Source organism: Borostomias antarcticus (genome assembly GCF_949987555.1).
Source record: "Borostomias antarcticus genome assembly, chromosome: 26".
Lineage (NCBI taxonomy): Eukaryota > Metazoa > Chordata > Actinopteri > Stomiiformes > Stomiidae > Borostomias > Borostomias antarcticus.
In genome coordinates, this window is record NC_140259.1 from 9,656,036 (window position 1) to 9,675,997 (window position 19,962).

Sequence of the window (19,962 nt, forward strand, 5' to 3'; positions counted from 1 at the left end):
GCCGAGGCAGAGAGCTGCAATACATGTGCCAAGAATACTGCTTTGACCCCCAGTCTGGTAGCGCCACATCCTGTGTGTGTGTGTGTGTGAGTGTGTGTGTGTGTGTGTGTGTGTGTGTGTGTGTGTGTGTGTGTGTGTGTGTGTGTGTGTGTCCTCTGCATCGTTATCTTGAGTGGTTCCAGTTCAAATGGTGTCCCCCACATGGCTGCCTTCCTGTCTTCACTGTTGTTGTCCAAGCCCGGTTCTGATGACAGAACGGAGAAGCCGTCTGAGAGCTTCCAGGCCCGTAGGAGGATCGGCCCCCGTCCCCAAGACTGACCCGATCGGTCCCTGTCCCCAAGACTGACCCGATCGGTCCCTGTCCCCAAGACTGACCCGATCGGTCCCTATCCCCAAGACTGACCCGATCGGTCCCTGTCCCCAAGACTGACCCGATCGGTCCCTGTCCCCAAGACTGACCCGATCGGTCCCTGTCCCCAAGACTGACCCGATTGGTCCCTGTCCCCAAGACTGACCCCGCCCACCTTTACAGGGGCGCCGTGCCGTTAGGCAAAGGCCCTACCTAGGGATCTGGGTGGTGTCCCAATTCTCTCATCATACTTCCTTGTCCTCACTTCCTCTACGTCCTAACCACTGATCTGACAGTGTTGTGACCAGATGAGCACCAGATGATGATGCCTATCCAGGCCTCGTACCTGTCAGTAACGTCCAAGGAAAGGAGACGGCACAGGAGAGGGAGTCCAGACGGACGTGTTTTGGGTTAGTCATACGGACGTGCGTGCGGTCAGTATATCCACCACGAGGCTGACGTGTCATATCAAGTTTAACGTCCTAAAGCCTGTGTGTTTTACGTACACTAACATTGCATCCATCTTTTAAACACTATCGTTGAATTGTTAGTTTGTACTCAAGTTATGGTGAGAACAAACCGTCTTTCTTTCGTTACTCTGTCGTTAAGACAGCTGCCAAATCTTAATCCACATAAATTAACAATAATGGAAAAAACACAACTTGAGATTTCTTTCCAGTGTGATTTGTAAAGTACAGTATGATGCACTCTTAACAGCTCTTTGGTTTCATCATTTTAAACGGGGTAAACGTTCCCTCTATTTGCCCGTTCGATCCCATGTACGCTGTTGTCATGGTCTTACTCCAGTTGTATTTTCTGTACAGTAAACGTACCGTCTGTCTAACTGTACTGTACATTAATAAAATTCAGTCTCTCTCTGTCCACTGGCTTCGTTTTCATTTCTTTATTAAATTGTGATTGCTTCAACTTACTGGGTTCAAACAATCCTGAACTACTGTTACTATGAATGTTAGACATTTTAAACTCTCAACTGTCAAATAATATATAGTTATTCATCTGGCTTTGAATAAAGTGCCCCTCCATTTACTTAAATCTTACTGACTTATAATCAAAATAATTACTTTGCTAATCCAAACAAGGAACTTACTTTAAAGCAACATTAAAGTTGAAAATCTTTATTGATTACAGTACATTGTGTAATTCGTCGAGAATAAATTACGTCAGAACGTAGGGCTGCATGTGACCACACTGTGCAACAGCGCCCTCTAGGGTCACAAAGTACGATGGGCGCAGAAAACGGTGTAACACCCAGGTTCTTCCTCCGTCCTTGGAGGCGGGACGCTGCTTTTGGCGGCGTGAGTCCGTGGTAGTCCCCCACCAGAGAGAAGCTAGCTAATACCCCACCCATGCCTTCTCTCCTAGTCCATGTGTGTGTCCATGTTGTCTTTATCTCCCCGTGTGCTAGTTTAAAAGTGAAGCCTTGGTAATAACATTGCTGTTACAGTAGCTTAGTCTGATCGACTTGGAAAAGGAACTGGAAGACATGGCAACAAAGAAACCATCGGAAAACAAGGGTAAATAACGTTATAAACTTGTTTATTTTGACATTCCCCAAGCTAAAGTTATTCTAACTGAGTATAGGAACTAGTTAGGAGCTAAAAGGTTTTTTAGTTCGCTGTTGTGACAACTTGAGACTAGTGAAGTATCTCTTGTTATCAAGTGCAAATTTCTAAATGTAAGTTTATGGTGTTAACAAGAATGGTTACTTACACAGTTCAGAGCCTCTCAAAGAATGTGTTCTTCAAGCAAAATGGTTGTTAGACTGGAATAGCACCCCCCTCTTTATCAGATCCCCCTCCATTGACTCCTAAGTGTTAAAACTTAAAACTTTTATTCTCTGGTGTTTGGATCCTACTCGTGTGGTTTATATGATTATATGATTTTATTTATATGATTTTAAATGTGCCTATGTCTATGCTCTCTCTGTTTTTATAACTTTTTTGTGTTTTGATACCTGTCTGTTTTTATTCATTTGTGTTTGGTGTCTTATTGATTATTATTGTATTTTTACTGCCTCGTACAGCACTTTGGTGGTCAGTGTGAGATGTTTTTAAATGTGCTTAAGAAATCAATTTGATTTGATTTGCTAATATGACCCCCTACCACCCCTCCCCCAGACGCCCCCTTGCCCCGCCCTGACCTGAGTCTGCTGACGCCCCCGCTGAGGCTGGTCTCTGCCGCCATGTGGAAGGTGATGAAGGAGAGAGACGTGGTGCATTATGGGACCTTGGAGGAGTTTGTGACGTCGTCCTGCGAGGCTGTCCCTGGCCTGCTCACCTCCAGACATCAGGCCAAGCTGGCCCTGGGACTGCGTGGACGGGTGGGTGACCGAACAGACTAGGCCAGGCCAGACCAGACCAGACCAGGCCAGGCCAGACCAGACCAGACCAGACCAGACCAGGGCAGACTAGGCCAGGCCAGACCAGACCAGACCAGACCAGACTAGACCAGACCAGACCAGACCAGACTAGGCCAGGCCAGGCCAGACCAGACCAGACCAGACCAGACTAGACCAGACCAGGCCAGACCAGACCAGACCAGGCGAGACCAGACCAGACCAGACCAGACCAGACCAGACCAGACTAGACTAGACTAGACCAGACCAGACCCAGACCAGACCAGACCAGGCGAGACCAGACCAGACCAGACCAGGCGAGACCAGACCAGACCAGACCAGACCAGGCCAGGCCAGACCAGACTAGACCAGGACCATGTACCATGTACCATGTCCTGTGTTGAGTCAGTAATCCACTGCAAACCTCCGTTCCCAGCTGATCCTGGAGCTGTGTCGTGGGCAGGGCCCCCTGGATCCCGAGGCCATCCTCCCCCAGCTGGACAGGATGCGCTCCCCTGACCCCTCCTCCACCGCCATGCTGGTCAGTAGGGCCTTAACTGTCACGTTGGAGGGGGGGTGGGGGATGGCCGTGGTTCTGATAATGCAGAATAGTTTTCTGTACAAACCAACTGCTGATCATTTGGGGGCCTCCTGTGTAACTGTGTGTGTGTGTATTTGGTTTCAGAAGAGGGACAGCAAGGTTGAGACGGCGCTTACCAACTTCCGTGACTTGGTGCACGCCCTGCTGAGGGACCCTGCGGAGAGAGAGCACTTCAACGAGGTCAGACGACCGCTCCGCACACAGGCTACTGTTTACTTCCTGCTTTTCCTCAGGAAAACATCCCTTCCCTTTTGGACTAAGGGCCTCATTTTTGACCACTGTCTGTGTCCCTCTAGGAGCTCCATGTGGACTACGGGCCTCAGTTTGACCAGGAGCTGGAGAAGCTACTGTGGGAGTTTCTGCTCAGACTGGACTCGCTGCTCCCTGCCCCCGACCTCGCTCAGGTAGACACGATGAAGATGGCCGCCAGCCTCCGTTCTGTGTTGTTGTTTACCTGAAACCGTGTGCGGTTCGTGACCTCTGGGTGAGACGGGCGTCGGTTGATACCGGTATCTCTCCCACGGGCAGCTGTGGCTCAGGAGGTTGAGCAGGTCTTCCGATGACCGCAGGGTCGGAGGTTCGAATCCCGGCTCCTCCTGTCCACATGTCCAAGTATCCCCACATTTCTCCCAATGAGCAGGCTAGCGCCGTACACGGCAGCTGTCGCCGTTGGTGTGTGAATGTGTGTGTGAATGTGTGTGCGAATGTGTGTGCGAATGTGTGTGCGAATGTGTGTGCGAATGCGTGTGTGAATGTGTGTGTGAATGTGTGCGAATGGGTGAATGAGAGGCCATCGTAAAGCGCTTTGGATAAAAGTGCTCTATAAGTGCGGTCCGTTTACCATGATTTCAGACGGTGTCTTGGCTCATCGCTGCCCCTGCTGTTCGGGAGGGGTGTTCTCTGGTTCCCTCTCAAGCGCAGCTCCTGAGGACTCTGTTCCAGCACCAGAACCGCCTGGGTCACGTCGGAACCGCAGGTGAGGGGTCCGGTAACCATCTTGCTTCCAGATGAAAAATAACATAACATGATGTGACAGAAGCCGATGTTGGTCCTACGGCTGGGTATCGATTTGAATTTCAAGAATCGATTTGATTTAGAATCGATTATCACGATTCAATTCGATTCGATTCAATATCGATTTGGTTAATGTTACTAGAACCTGTTTTTTTAGCTGTAACCTTAATTACATGACTGCCAAGTTATGCAACACATCAATACTAGGGCTGGGTATCGATACTGATTTCCAAAAATGAATGAATGAATGACTCATTGAATGAACTAACGAACTATTCATTCCTTCATTTATTAAATAAAAGATCGATTTTGGGATTCATGAATCGATTCTGAATCATTTGATTCAGAATCGATTCAGAATCGATGAATCGATTTTGTTTAAACCCAGCCCTAGTTGTTCCCCATCGGGTCCGGTGGTCCTGACTCTGTCACCTCTCCGTCCCCAGCCTCCCTGCCACCGTGCGTGGGCGACTCCATCTTCCACTCTCTGTCTCTACCTCCGTCTGGAAGAGTGCCAGAAACCGCGCCCGTCCCCGCCCGGCGCCCCCCGAGCCGTGAGAGCGGACCCCCCCCGGAGAGCCCTCACGACAGCCCTTCGCCGCTCGCCAAGCCTGCGATTGGACGGATGACCAATGGTGACGAAGACGAGCCGATCGTGGCTTCAGCCAGGAGAAGAGCAGGAAGTGTGCCTGGCGTTTCCATAGTGATAGAGGATGAGGAGGAGGCTGCTTGCAGCTCCAAATACACTGGGGTCAAACAGAGGTCAAAGTGTACCGATCATGCAGTGAGAGAGGATGATGATGATGATGATGATGATGATGATGGGGCCGTGGTGGTGGATCAGGGTGTTCGGACGAGGAGAAACGGAACGAAGCGTCGGCTAGGAGACACGGAAGGAGGTGAATCCGAGGAAGACGCCGCCGGAAGAGGGAGGAAGAGGAGGAGCCTGAGAAGCGGAGCTAGGGAGAGAGGAGGAGAGAGGAGAGGAGAGAGAGGAGGAGAGAGGATAGGAGAAAGAGGAGGAGAGAGGAGAGGAGAGAGAGGAGGAGAGAGCCCGAGCGGGAGAGCGGGAGAGACCAAGGTGGGAGTGATGACGAGGGCTCGCATGGCGAGGCCCAACGCCCTGGCCACCAGGCTACCGGAGGAGGCGGAGCTGGCCCTCAGGCTACCGGAGGAGGCGGAGCTATCCTCCCTGGCCCTCAGCTGTCTGCGCAGTCGGCCCAGAGTGCTCCTCCACAGACTGAGCCCGCCGACCTCCGCGACCTGTGTGACCTCGCGTTCCCAGGGCGACGGGACACAAGCAGCGAGGTCTCCGAGGTCCCCCCAGCGCCACCGCCAGAAACAAGACCCACCTTCCCACCCGCAGGGGATTCTGGGAGCACGGAGCAGTCCGATGGGACCTGTCATTTCCCGCCAATATCGATGGAACGTAGAGCAGAGATGACTCGCTCAGTCGTCATTGGGAGTTGAAACACGGTCATGAATCAAATCTAAGTCATCCTTAGATTTGAGCGTAATGAAAGTCTAAAGACTAAATGTTGTTCCGGTTGGCCAGTATTTTTAATTCATGTGATTTTTAACAATTAAATAAAACAATTTTGTATTTTGAACTAGAATAATCAAATTAAAAGTTGTCTTAACAACCCAAACTCGACCCTAACTGTTTGTGTTTCTGTGAAAGTTACAATACAATTTTTGGCAGTACGTATAATCGCCACTAGAGGGGGCTCACAACCTTGCGCTGGAGAGAGGGTAGTTTTCTGCTGAGTGATGGCAGAGTTCACGGGCCGGGCAGCCCTGCTTCTGTCCCTGGATCCAGAGCACAGGCTGTCCTTGTTCTCCACAGCACCTTTCACCAACTAGCTGTTACAGGAACACAATACTTCCTCAAGGTTGGCTCAAACCATGCACTGTTAATTATAAGATAAGTATTAAGATTTTATATCAACAGAGGTCAATGTGCAGGGGTACAGTATGACCGTGTGTGTGCGTGTGTGTGTGTGTGTGTGTGTGTGTGTGTGTGTGTGTGTGTGTGTGTGTGTGTGCATCAGTTCATTTAATGTCCTTGATGTTCACACACTAAAGTGTGCAGAATCAGTGAATCTAAGCTGGTCTGGGCCAGTAGCTGAAGACGTCTTCTGGTCAGAAGGACGTATCTGGGACAGGAGGGGACGGACAAACCTGCACGTCCTGTGGCCCACGTCCAACTGGACGGACGAACCATGAGGTCAAGGACGGAGTACTTGATGTTCCCAAACAGGAAGTGACACGGGCGACATTACGAGGAGCTGGATAAGGTCAGTTTACTTTGGGAGGCGGATTTTGTCTGGACACCCTTCTGTGTAATCACCCAAAATAATCACATTACCCAAATGTAGCCATAATCAGGTTTCACAATAACATGAGAATTACATAACATACATGGAATTACATAACGTAAATGATAATACGCTTTGGGTGCTACGGAGAATGGATTCTAAATTTGGGACAAATCAATGACATGGGTACATTCCAAAATACTGGATCTTTTCTTGAGTTCCACTGTTATAACACTGTTATAAACATCGTTGCTCCTAATTGTTTAATTGTTTTGAAGCTCCTAATTGCGGAACCTCACGTTGGGCAGATCTGGGTCAGAGTTCATATGTTTCACTCTGGTCTCTCTGGTGCTGTAAGCACCTTTCTGCTCTTCCCTCCCTCCATCGCTTTAGGTAGGAGAGACCAGCTGGTTGAACAGAGAGAGAGAGGCGTGTAGGAGAGACATGCTTTGAGGTTCAAGTTTCAAGTTATTTATTATAGATATATTAAGTTATATATTTAATTTTTGAGTGCAAAATCACAGGTAGAAATCAGGTAGTTGTAGAGAGAGAGAGAGGCGTGTAGGAGAGACAAGCTCTGAGGCTGAGAGAGAGAGAGGCGTGTAGGAGAGACAAGCTCTGAGGCTGAGAGAGAGGCGTGTAGGAGAGACAAGCTCTGAGGCTGAGAGAGAGAGAGAGGCGTGCAGGAGAGACCAGCTCTGTGAGGCTGAGAGAGAGAGAGAGGCGTGTAAGAGAGACCAGCTCTGAGGCTGAGAGAGAGAGAGAGGCGTGTAGGAGAGACGTGCTCTGAGGCTGAGAGAGAGAGAGAGGCGTGTAGGAGAGACGTGCTCTGAGGCTGAGAGAGAGAGAGAGGCGTGTAGGAGAGACAAGCTCTGAGGCTGAGAGAGAGAGAGAGGCGTGTAGGAGAGACGTGCTCTGAGGCTGAGAGAGAGAGAGAGGCGTGTAGGAGAGACCAGCTCTGAGGCTGGGGTAGTTGGTCAGAGAGAGAGAGAGACTCTGTGAGGCTGAGAGAGAGAGAGGCGTGTAGGAGAGACCAGCTCTGAGGCAGGGGTAGTTGTACGGGGGTCAGGGGGGTGGAGAGACAACTAAACAGGGAGCTATGTAGACTATGCAGCCGTGTGACATTGCAGTCTTTTAGTAGCGTCTTCACCTTTCACTTTCTCTCTCTCTCTCTCTCCCTCTCTCTCTCTCTCTCTCTCTCTCTCTCTCTCTCACACACACACACACACACACACCCTCTCTCTCTCTCTCTCTCTCTCTCCCTCTCTCTCTCTCTCTCTCACACACACACACACACACACACACACCCTGAGAGAGTCCCACTCATGCACAAGCTCTCTCCCTCCCTGTGCTTCTCCAGGACCGTGGAGGCGGTGCGGAGGGCTGGTGAGAGGCTGAGAGGATGAGGCCAGGAGGCTGAGAGGATGAGACCAGGAGGCTGAGAGGATGAGGCCGGTCAGAGGCTGAGAGGATGAGGCCGGTCAGAGGCTGAGAGGATGAGGCCAGGAGGCTGCAGGGGGATGAGGCCGGTCAGAGGCTGAGAGGATGAGGTCGGTCAGAGGATGAGACCAGGAGGCTGAGAGGATGAGACCAGGAGGCTGCAGGGGGATGAGGCCGGTCAGAGGCTGAGAGGATGAGACCAGGAGGCTGCAGTGGGATGAGGCCGGTCAGAGGCTGAGAGGATGAGACCAGGAGGCTGCAGGGGGATGAGGCCGGTCAGAGGCTGAGAGGATGAGGCCAGGAGGCTGCAGGGGGATGAGGCCGGTCAGAGGCTGAGAGGATGAGACCAGGAGGCTGCAGGGGGATGAGGCTGTCTGTCCATCGTATGACTAGAATCAAATGTCAGATTCCCACTCAGACAGATGAATGAGATGTTTGTCTGAATATTCTGTGCAACACCATGCTAGGATTATTTTTTTTTATCTGCAAAAGCATGGTTCCACAAGCATGGTTCCACAACCTGGAGAACCCAACTAGGAAGAGCTTTTACAAAATCATCACATCATTACATGAAGGAATGAGGCGAATTGTGAAAAGCCAATAGTGGTCGTCTGGGCAGTCATGGTCGTCTGGTCAGTCTATGCAAGTGTCACGCCTGTTGACGATGGTGTCGGTGTGATGACCGTGTCACAGCTGGGTCTTGTGGTTCTGTTATATAAGAGCGACAGGCCCGGACTTGAACTGAAACCTGTTGGGAAGGTTCTTGTGTTTTCGCTCAGACACATCCGTGGATGCCATCATGGAGAGTGTGGCACCCTTAAGCACTTTTGAAAATATTGTTGTTATTGGATGTTGGGCAGACTTGGATTTGGGGCATGTTGTGTCCCGGCCGTTCAAGGGATGTGCAAGCATGGCAGAAATCTGAAATTTCAGATTTATATATATATATATATATATATATATATACCCACCTCCCTTGTTCTCTGTAAAGCGCATTGTGTTGCCTCTGGGTATGAAATGCGCTATACAAATAAAGCTTTCATTGATTGATTGATTGATTGATAATATTTGTCAGTAGACATACTTTTATTTGTATAATTTTACCAGTTGTGTAAAGTTATGTGCATATAAAGCCTGCTTTGGTGTGAGGTTTACTGTATATCAATATAAGGGCACATCCGTCGTTATCGAGAGGCATGTTGTCTAGGCAACACGTGCGGCCGCAGAGCGCCGTTTCCTGTTCCGAACCGGGTTGCCAGGTTCTTCACCATCAGGGAGCTTTCACATGTGCTGCTGCTGGAGACACTAGCACAGACTTCTCAATCTTAATACAGTTTTATATTTTAAGTCTGATTTCAGGGAATTTAATCACACAAGGATGCGTGAAACATGATTTGGCACTGATACAAATATTTGTACAAGTGTCCTTTTGTAGACCACACACTACGGATAAACGTTTCCTCTGTCGCGCGTGTTTGGTGCGAGGCTCTTCCAGACAGGCTTGTTGTTATTGAGTCCTACGCTTCGAGTCAAACTGGTTCCAGCTGCCCCAGAGTGGAGTGGGAGGCTTCAAGCGCTGTGCTTTCTCTGCTCGTCACCCTGTTTACGTCCGTTCCTCTCCTCTCTGAAAACAGTCCCAGAAGCCCCGTTTCTGAAGCCCCGTTCTGAAGCCCCGTTCTGAAGCCCCGTTTCTGAAGCCAGGTTCTGAACCTCGGTTTGAATCCCGGTTTGAAGGCTCTACAGGGCTCCGGGTCCAGCGCTGACACGCTGTGGAGAACTGTGAGCCTGAGAGAGAATAGCCTCCCTCTCTCTCTCTCTCTCTCTCTCTCTCTCTCTCTCTCTCTCTCTCTCTCTCTCATTCCTCTAAATCATTCTCTCTCTCTCTCTCTCTCTCTCTCTCTCTCTCTCTCTCAGGAGAGTGGTGCGTAGCGCTGGCCCTGTGTCAGGCCTGTATTTACATGTCTAAAGGGAGGAGAGGGGAACTGAAGCAGGGGAGAAACAGGAACCGGTCTGAACCAGCGCACGCCGACTCTCGGGGCTATTCCAGAAGTTGGCCCCCCTCCTCCTCCTCTTCCTGCTCCTCCTCTCCTCTTCCCCTTTCTCTCTCTCTCTCTCTCTCTCTCTCTCTCTTCTCCATGACTCAGATCTCAGATGAGGACTGGCTGAACTTTTCCTCAAGCACCCCGTCACATTCTGTCTCCTGGAAAGTGAGCCGGGTACACATTCCTGGGAAGTGAAACGAGATCCCCTGTTTTCTCTCTCCCTCTCTCTCTCTCTCCCTCTCTCTCTCCCTCTCTCTCTCTCTCTCTCTCTCTCTCCCTCTCTACCTCTCTCTCCCTCTACCTCTCTCTCCCTCTCTCTCTCCCTCTCTCTCTCTCTCTCCCTCCCCACCCCTCTCTCTCTCTCTCTCTCTCTCTCCCTCCCTCTCTCTCTCTCTCCCTCCCTCTCTCTCTCTCCCTCTCTCTCTCTCCCTCCCTCCCTCCCTCCCTCTCTCTCTCTCCCTCTCTCCCTCTCTCTCTCCCTCCCCCCCCCCTCTCTCTCTCTCTCTCCCCCCCCCTCTCCCTCTCTCTCTCTCTCCCCTCTCTCCCTATCCCTCCCTCTCTCTCTCCCTCCCTCCCTCTCTCTCTCTCTCTCTCCCTCCCCCCCCCTCTCTCTCTCTCTCTCTCTCTCCCCCTCCCTCTCTCCCCCTCTCCCTCCCTCTCTCTCCCTCCATCTCTCCCTCTCCCCCCCCCCCCTCTCTCTCTCTCTCTCTCTCTCTCAGTAAATGGTAAATGGACTGCACTTATATAGCGCTTTTCCACCTTAACGGCACTCAAAGCGCTCTTTTTCAGTAATCCAGTGCTGATGGGACGACCCTGGAGACTGAAACGAGCGCTCAGGTAACCCAGTGCTGATGGGACGACCCTGGGGGCTGAAACGAGTGCTCAGGTAACCCAGTGCTGATGGGACGACCCTGGGGACTGAAACGAGCGCTCAGGTATCCAGTGCTGATGGGACGACCCTGGGGGCTAAAACGAGTGCTCAGGTGTTTTCTCACTGTTGCGTAAGACGCCTGGCAGTGTCCTGGTCATGTCACAGGTATCGATGATCAGGAACGCAGGCATACTTCACATACACACCTAGTACATATCCACGCATCGCTCAGCGACGGGCCCACGTGATGGGGGGGGGGGGGGGGGCTTACGCAGAGTGAGGAGGGGTAATTTGGTACGGGGGGCAAGTCATCCCTCTGCTATTTATAACCCATTTACATTACAGATCTATATCTGGACATGATGATCGCTGAGACTCGTCAGATGATTCGTCTCTCGTCTCGACCATATTGGACTGTTCACGGGTCAAACTGCACGTTATAACGACCAGGACTTTCATTCACGACTCTCGCAGAGCACGCCCCCATTCATCAGTCCGTCCAATCACTACACTCCAGCTCAGCCCCGCCTACTAGAAACCCAGCCTACCGGAATGATTCATTGTCGTCAGAAAAGCGAAAACACCCAAAACACAATTAACTTAATATCAGCAATATATCATTTAATATCATCGATTGATAAGACGAGACGTGGTTCAAAACTCTTAAAACATAAATCCCAGGGATTAGCTGAGATCAGGTTGACTGCAGGGTGTGTGTCAGAGGGAGTGTGTGTGTGTGTGTGGTGGAGTGTGTGTGTGGTGTTGTGTGTGTGTGGTGGAGTGTGTGTGTGGTGGAGTGTGTGTGTGGTGGTGGTGTGTGTGTGTGGTAGTGTGTGTGTGGTGGTGGTGTGTGTGGTGGAGTGTGTGTGTGTGGTGGAGTGTGTGTGTGTGTGTGTGTGGTGGTGTGTGTGTGTGTGTGGTGGTGTGTGTGGCGGGGTCACAGACGGGGTCAGCCGGGTGCAGGCTGGCTGCCCCACAAACGGGGACAGAGCAGTCAACACATTCTGGGCCAGCCACGGATAAGTGACGCGACGGTCACTATTCCTGGACACCGGTCCGCCAGTTCCCTCATTTCCTGACCCTGCCAACTGTCCACCCTCCCCACCTGAGCTGGGTAGCCGGCACCTCTACGTAAACACCGGTCCAGTCAAAACCCCTCCCAGATAGCAAGCGTATCTGGGCCATATCTGGTCCAGATCTGGCCCTTGTGGCTTAGTTCCGGCCCATATATGGCCCAGAATCATTACACATCCGCTTGACGGAACCTGGGGAGAGACCCAGTGTGATAGATCCTCAGGTCTCTCTCCTCAGGTCTCTCACTCATGTCCAGAATAGTATCTCCACCACAGATAACCAGCGTGTGTGCTGGTGTGTAGTACTACACCCACTGTGGCAAATATTTGGCAATAAAACTGAGAACGGACACATCACGCCTCTATAACTTTACAAAAATAGACCAAAAGTAAGCCGACAACCTTTCCAAGTGGGGGTTCACGCCCTCTTACAACCGGAATGATCTATTCCAGTCATCAGTTAAAAACCTTGATGCACAATGAGCATGGGACAAGCACATATCTAGGTTTATATGGGTTGGCAAGAAAACAAAACATGAATAAGGTACTGTAGGAGGGTAAGATATAGCCTCCTACATTCCCTGTGCTGAGTCATGGCGCTGTGCCCCCACCATGACTGAAGGGTTACCGTAGCAGCCCATTAAGATTAGGATTCTTTGGTGTAGCCCTGAATATGAGGGCAATTGGAAAAGGATTTAATTATCAATACAGGTAGATCTCTACAATCATTTTTGGACTGTCCTGTTATCAAAAACGTAAACAAAGAAAAAAATGAAAGCTTAATTAAAAACATTCACTTGGTGATTTATGTATTGGTGCAGTTTGGTATTCTGTGGAATCTGTATTGGGACTCGTATACCTGGAGGAGAACATTAAGCTGTCTTGCAAGGTAATGACAAGCTAGGGTTATTTCTCCGAGAGGATTGTGAGGGGGTCGTGTGGGGGTCATCCAACTTGTACAAGAGTTCTGTTTCACGTTATTACGGCTCAAGGAGCCTCAGTCGCTGGAGGGGGCAGTGCAAGAGCCCGAGTCATCACCTTTAACCTCACCCTATAACTCAGACAACATGCACTGCATTGTGGGATACAGCCACTCCAGTCTCCCCTCAGTGTCAATTCACAGTTTCATGGTTTTATAACGCGTGACCAAAAGGGCGCCGTTTACCACTGAGCAGGCCTGAAGACATGAAGGTTCCTTGTTGTACTGGGACCGCTTTGAGGGTGACACACCCAAAGCCCCTGGCTTAGATCAACTTACCCATCTCAGATTCAAACCCCATGTTAATACTATTACAATCACTTTGGAAAACATAACAGATCCAAGATCTGAAAATGGTGCCAAATTCTCTTCAGTTGCCCCAAAATAGGCCTCTTCACTGCAAATGGGTTCCACCTGGCTGGACCGACGTCCAGAAGCAAAACTCCACTTAGTTTCTTCCATTGCACAACTCAAGCTGTGTTTTGATTAGTCCCCCGGAGAGAGAATGTCTCTGTCCTCCTGGCCCTGTGAGACGAAGGCATATAGATATCCTCCCATTTGATAAGATGTACTGAGCAGTGAAGGATGGCTAAATGTTTGGCTTGATAACGAATGATCCCTGGTTCGAGTTCCAGAGCTGTTTCAGACAGGAGATGAATAAGAACGCTCTTTAAAAGGTTTTGTTCAAAATGGTACTTTGTTTTGTGGCAGCATAGATGTGGCTCACTAGGGATATTGACAACTGGTCATAGCTGGTTCTATTAGTGCTAGTTACAGCTGGTTCTATTAGTGCTAGTTACAGCTGGTTCTATTAGTGCTAGTTTCAGCTGGTCAGAGCTGGTTCTAGTGCTAGTTACAGCTGGCCAGAGCTGGTTCTATTAGTGCTAGTTACAGCTGGTCAGCTGGTTCTATTAGTGCTAGTTAGTGCTGGTCAGCTGGTTCTAGTGCTAGTTACAGCTGGACAGAGCTGGTTCTATTAGTGCTAGTAACAGCTGGTTTGAGGGCTCAGAGAAAATACAGTAGCACTATGAAGCTTGATTCTGTCTATAGACCTTCATGTAATATCTATAATCAGCTGTAACCATGAATCCAAACTCTGCAGCCCAAGCTTGCATTACTGCTCCTGCTCACTGCAAATGTTGACATCAACTTCTTCACAGGACACAACACTAAATATGACCCCCCCTGCTACACAAACACACACTTACAAAGGGGGGAGTGAGTGACCGCTGGATGAAGCCCCTGGAAGGGTCTTACACACTGTGTTCCCAGGCACAGCGGGGCAGCTGGCTGCTGATCGCTGGCCTGTGTCTGGGCGTCCGCCGGTGGCCCGCTGGCCTGACCGCCCCTGGGTCTGTGGTGACCCCGCCGGTGGCTCGCTGGCCTGACCGCCCCTGGGTCTGTGGTGACCAGACCATACAGGCCTCTGCGGCAGCTGCTGACCTGATGACCAGGCATGAGTCCAGAGGCATCGATTGGTAATATGTTGTCAATATCATTGATTGGTAATATGTTGTCAGTATCATTGATTGGTAATATGTTGTCAATTAATATCATTGATAGGTAATATGTTGTCAATTAATATCATTGATAGGTAATATGTTGTCAATTAATATATTTGATATATGTTGTTAATTAATATCATTCTGATGCTCTCCAGAGCTCTGATGTGTCATGAACAGTTTGGAAACGAGCTTTGGTCCAACCCTCTTTTAAAGTATGGGTGTGTATGTCCTGTCCTGGAGAATCTTGGTGAAATTTACTTTTACTTCAGAGTTCAGACGTGTTGTGTCAAATCTCTGGGATTAGTTTTCCCAGAACAGCTAGAGTTGCACTTGAAACTCCAAAAGCAACACATGAGGAAGTCCCAGTCGGCTTCTGAAGCATGCAGACTGTGTGTGTGTGTGTGTGGGGGGGGGGGGGGTGGATGTATGTGTGTGTGGGCTGCTGAGTGTGTATGCATGGGTCTGTGTGGGTTTCTGAGTGTGTATGTATGCGTGTGTGGGTTGCTGAGTGTGTATGTATGTGTGTGTGGGTTGCTGAGTGTGTATGTGTGTGTGTGTGTGTGTGTGTGTGTGTTGCTGAGTGTGTGTGTGTGTGTGTGTGTGTGGGTTGCTGAGTGTGTATGGGTGCGTGTGTGTGTGTGTGGGTTGCTGAGTGTATATGTATGGATGTGTGTGTGTGGGTTGTTGAGTGTGTATGTATGGGTGTGTGTGTGTGGGTTGCTGAGTGTGTATGTATGGGTATGTGTGTGTGTGTGTGTGTGTGTGGCTGAGTGTGTGTGTATGGGTGTGTGTATGTATGGGTGTGTATGTGTGTGTAGGTTGCTGAGTGTGTATGTATGGGTGTGTGTGTGTGTGTGGGTTGCTGAGTGTGTATGTATGTGTGTATGTATGGATGTGTGTGTGTGGGTTGCTGAGTGTGTATGTATGGGTGTGTGTGTGTGTGTGTTGCTGAGTGTGTGTATGTGTGCGTCTGTCAGTGACATGGCTCCATGATCACCGTGGGGATGCTGACAGGATGTACATTGCGTTCCCTCCGTCTCACACACACCTGGTGTGTGTGTCCACGGGTCACTGTGCTTCGTCCCCGTCATGCAAAAGGCAGATGACACTCCGTAACCCCACCCTCCCGAGCAACATGGCCTCGGCGCTGGGCCAGAGAAAAGCAGCCCAAACTGGTGCGATCCAGAGCTGTGTACAACACCGCCTGCCTCCCCCCCCCCTCCTCCCTACAGCCGCCACCCACCCCCGCCTCCCCCCGACTACCCCGACGCACGCTCGAGCACATGCTGCCACTTCCTGCTCTCTCCGCTGCGCTCGGCGGTCCCAACCCTCTGCTCTTGGGCGTGCCATCCCTCTCCGTATCTCCTTTGTCTGACCCCCTATCAGCTTAAAAGAGACAGGAGCGGATTGTGTGTGTGTGTGTGTGTGTGTGTGTGTGTGTGTGTGTGTGTGTGTGTGTGTGTGTGTGTGTGCGTGTGTGTGTGTGTGCGTGTGTGTGAGGCTCACGTTTACATCAGTCTTTCCTGTTGTCTAAATACTGTTTGTGGTTTATTGAGGAGCTTTTCCATACCATTACTCAGAAGTGTGGAAATCTCTGTCATTTAACGACCCTTCGGACTATCGGGAGTTTCAACTGTCATTTTGATATCAATTCCCCAAGTTAGCACTGCTAACATACCATGAAAACACAACCATAGAATTCCTTTTTCAGTTCGACATCTGCGCAACAGTTGGATCCTCATTTTTAAGCTTGGATGAACAGTGATGAAATCACATCTTTGGTAACGCTGTTTTTGCGCTCAGGTATTGCCTCACTCTCTTTGCGAGCCAGCAGGTTTGAACGGTATTGAGATCTGGACGCACACCTGCTTTCAATCTCTTCCACAGTGGGAGGAATAGACTGACCCTCAACATGGCGTCCCAGATCACGGAGAAGGACGACATGCTGTGCTGGTCACGGGGTTTTGTGGACTGAATGTAGAGCAGCCTGGCTGGGGGTGACCACCCCATCCTCACAGGCTGGCTGGGTCTGACCACCCCATCCTCACAGGCTGGCTGAGTCTGACCACCCCCATCCTCACAGGCTGGCTGGATCTGACCACCCCCATCCTCACAGGCTGGCTGGGTCTGACCACCCCATCCTCACAGGCTGGCTGGGTCTGATCACCCCATCCTCACAGGCTGACTGGGTCTGACCACCCCATCCTCACAGGCTGACTGGGGTTGACCACCCCATCCTCACAGGCTGGCTGGGTCTGACCACCCCATCCTCACAGGCTGACTGGGGTTGACCACCCCATCCTCACAGGCTGACTGGGTCTGACCACCCCATCCTCACAGGCTGACTGGGTTTGACCACCCCATCCTCACAGGCTGACTGGGGTTGACCACCCCATCCTCACAGGCTGACTGGGGTTGACCACCCCATCCTCACAGGCTGGCTGGGTCTGACCACCCCATCCTCACAGGCTGGCTGGGTCTGACCACCCCATCCTCACAGGCTGGCTGGGTTTGACCACCCCATCCTCACAGGCTGACTGGGTCTGACCACCCCATCCTCACAGGCTGGCTGGGTCTGACCACCCCATCCTCACAGGCTGGCTGGATCTGACCATATCATCACCCTCTTCTGATTAGAGAGGATCCACCTCCTGACTGGAAACCAGCCACCCTAAGATGACGAGGGTCAGAGGGTCATCTTCTGGGGGGAGAGGCAGACACCTTCCCGTGGTGATTCCCGTCAGCAGCTGTAATTCACCACCGCAAGCGAAGCAAAGTCACTGAGCAAAGACACGTCTAAAAGACGTCTTTTAGATGTCTTTTTCGTCTTTTTCGGACGTCCAAAGACATCCAATTAGGAGCCAGAATTAATGTTTATTTTAGACGTTCAGATATTGAACCCGTTCTGCACGTCCACAGACGTCTTAGAGGGGTCCAAGCCAGACGTTTGAATATTGAGGGGTCCAGCAGACGTACCAATGGGGTTCTGGACCGACGGACGTTATTAAGACATGATCTGAACGTCTCCCTGACGTTGCGTGTTTGCTGGGAAGTCTGCCGACTGAGAGCGACCATCCGGGCTGGTGTTTGGGAGCCACAGGCGGGGAGGAGAACCGGCAGAACAGGACCAGAACCCAGAACTCTGCATCTGAACACCGAAGGGCTCAACCCGCAGTAAGATCACTGTTCACTGTTTACAACCAAGGTCAAGTAGTTGACAGGAAGTAGGACTTCTTTCTTCAAAGCCAGCCTGCCAATAAATGTCAATCCCAACATCTTCTTATGATAAAATGGTACTGTGTAATGGAAAAAAATCAGACAACATAATATGCATAATTCATGAGCCTACATGATCGTCAATATCCCTATTTATTTATTCATTCAAGGAAAACAAAGTATATGGATTTGTAACTGTTTCTTTTCACCCCCTGTGACCAAAAAGGAGAAAGTCGACTAGAGTCACTTTTTTTAATCTCAAGTTCAGCAGTCATGCGCTTAGTGCAAAACAACAAGGAAACACTCCTCTCTTCTTGCTTCCTTTCTCACTGTGTGTGTGTGTGTGTGTGTGTGTGTGTGTGTGTGTGTGTGTGTGTGTGTGTGTGTGTGTGTGTGAGTGGTGGGGGGGTACGTGTGTGTTCAGCATTAGTATTTAGCGTGGAGAGGAAGTGGTCAATCTAACCCTTTCCTGTGCGTCGGCCCGGTCCCACACAGCTGCTGAGGAGGCTGGGAGTGCCGGGTGAGGAGGCCCTGACTCCAGACCCCCCACCCTGACCCCCCACCCCCACCCTGACCCCTCACTCCAGACCCCCCACCCTGACCCCCCACCCTGACCCCCCACCCCTCACTCCAGACCCCCCACCCTGACCCCCCACCCCCCACCCTGACCCCTCACTCCAGACCCCCCACCCTGACCCCCCACCCTGACCCCCCACCCTGACCCCCCACCCTGACCCCCTCACCCTGACCCCCCACCCTGACCCCCCACCCTGACCCCCTCACCCTGACCCCCCACCCTAACCCCCCACCCCTCACTCCAGACCCCCCACCCTGACCCCCACCCTGACCCCCCATCCCTCACTCCTGACCCCCGACCCCTCACTAAAGACCCCCCACCCTGAACCCCCACCCCTTACTCCTGACCCCCCACCCTGAACCCCCACCCCTCAATCCAGACCCCCCACCCTGACCCCCCACCCCTCAATCCAGACCCCCACCCTGACCCCTCACCCCTGACCCCCCACCCCTCACTCCTGACCCCCCACCCCTCACTCCAGACCCCCCACCCTGACCCCTCACCCAGTGGCCAAGTAACCCCCCCCCCCTCCCCTGATAAACATAAACAAACAAGGCTAAATGTTTATGCCCTAATCTGCATACTTGCCTCAAAGACACACGTGCTACATGTGCTCATATGACACACGTATGACCTCCAGAAACACCCTACAATTTACAGCTTGAGCTTATACACTTTCTTGAGCTTCTACACTTTCTTGAGCTTCTACACTTTCTTGAGCTTCTACACTTTCTTGAGCTTATACACTTTCTTGAGCTTATACACTTTCTTGAGCTTATACACTTTCTTGAGCTTATACACTTTCTTGAGCTTATACACTTTCTTGAGCTTATACACTTTCTTGAGCTTATACACTTTCTTGAGCTTATACACTTTCTTGAGCTTATACACTTTCTTCAGCTTATACACTTTCTTGTTATTTTTTTATATTCTGTACTGTAATTAGGACCTGATTGTGCTTTTTTTGTCGTCCTTACTGCGGTAAAACTAGTCCTGGATGAGACACTCTGGTGAGACTAGCCTGGATGAGACACTGGTGAGACTAGCCTGGGTGAGACACTCTGGTGAGACTAGCTCTGGATGAGACACTGGTGAGACTAGCTCTGGATGAGACACTGGTGAGACTAGCTCTGGATGAGACACTCTGGTGAGACTAGCTCTGGATGAGACACTCTGGTGAGACTAGCTCTGGATGAGACACTCTGGTGAGACTAGCCTGGATGAGACACTCTGGTGAGACCAGGTCTGGATGAGACACTCTGGTGAGACCAGGTCTGGATGAGACACTCTGGTGAGACCAGGTCTGGATGAGACACTCTGGTGAGACTAGCTCTGGATGAGACACTCTGGTGAGACTAGCCTGGATGAGACACTCTGGTGAGACTAGGCCTGGATGAGACACTGGTGAGACTAGCCTGGGTGAGACACTCTGGTGAGACTAGCTCTGGATGAGACACTCTGGTGAGACCAGGTCTGGATGAGACACTCTGGTGAGACAAGTCCTGGATGAGACACTGGTGAGACTGGAGGAGACACTCTGGTGAGACTAGCCTGGATGAGACACTGGTGAGACTAGTCCTGGATGAGACACTCTGGTGAGACTAGCCTGGATGAGACACTG

General features: G+C 50.9%; 1 protein-coding gene across 1 annotated transcript; it reads left to right on the top strand.

The window, feature by feature from the left end:
* Positions 1–201: 201 nt before the first annotated feature.
* LOC311326264 (uncharacterized protein) lies at positions 202–8,044 on the top strand (the record flags this gene model as incomplete). The annotated part of the gene is made up of 9 exons (XM_084459137.1): positions 202–286; positions 2,488–2,690; positions 3,142–3,246; positions 3,391–3,486; positions 3,603–3,710; positions 4,159–4,282; positions 4,767–5,082; positions 5,606–5,749; positions 7,999–8,044. 9 exons carry the CDS (start codon positions 202–204, stop codon positions 8,042–8,044), a joined length of 1,227 nt encoding a protein of 408 aa, XP_084315263.1.
* Positions 8,045–19,962: the final 11,918 nt, after the last annotated feature.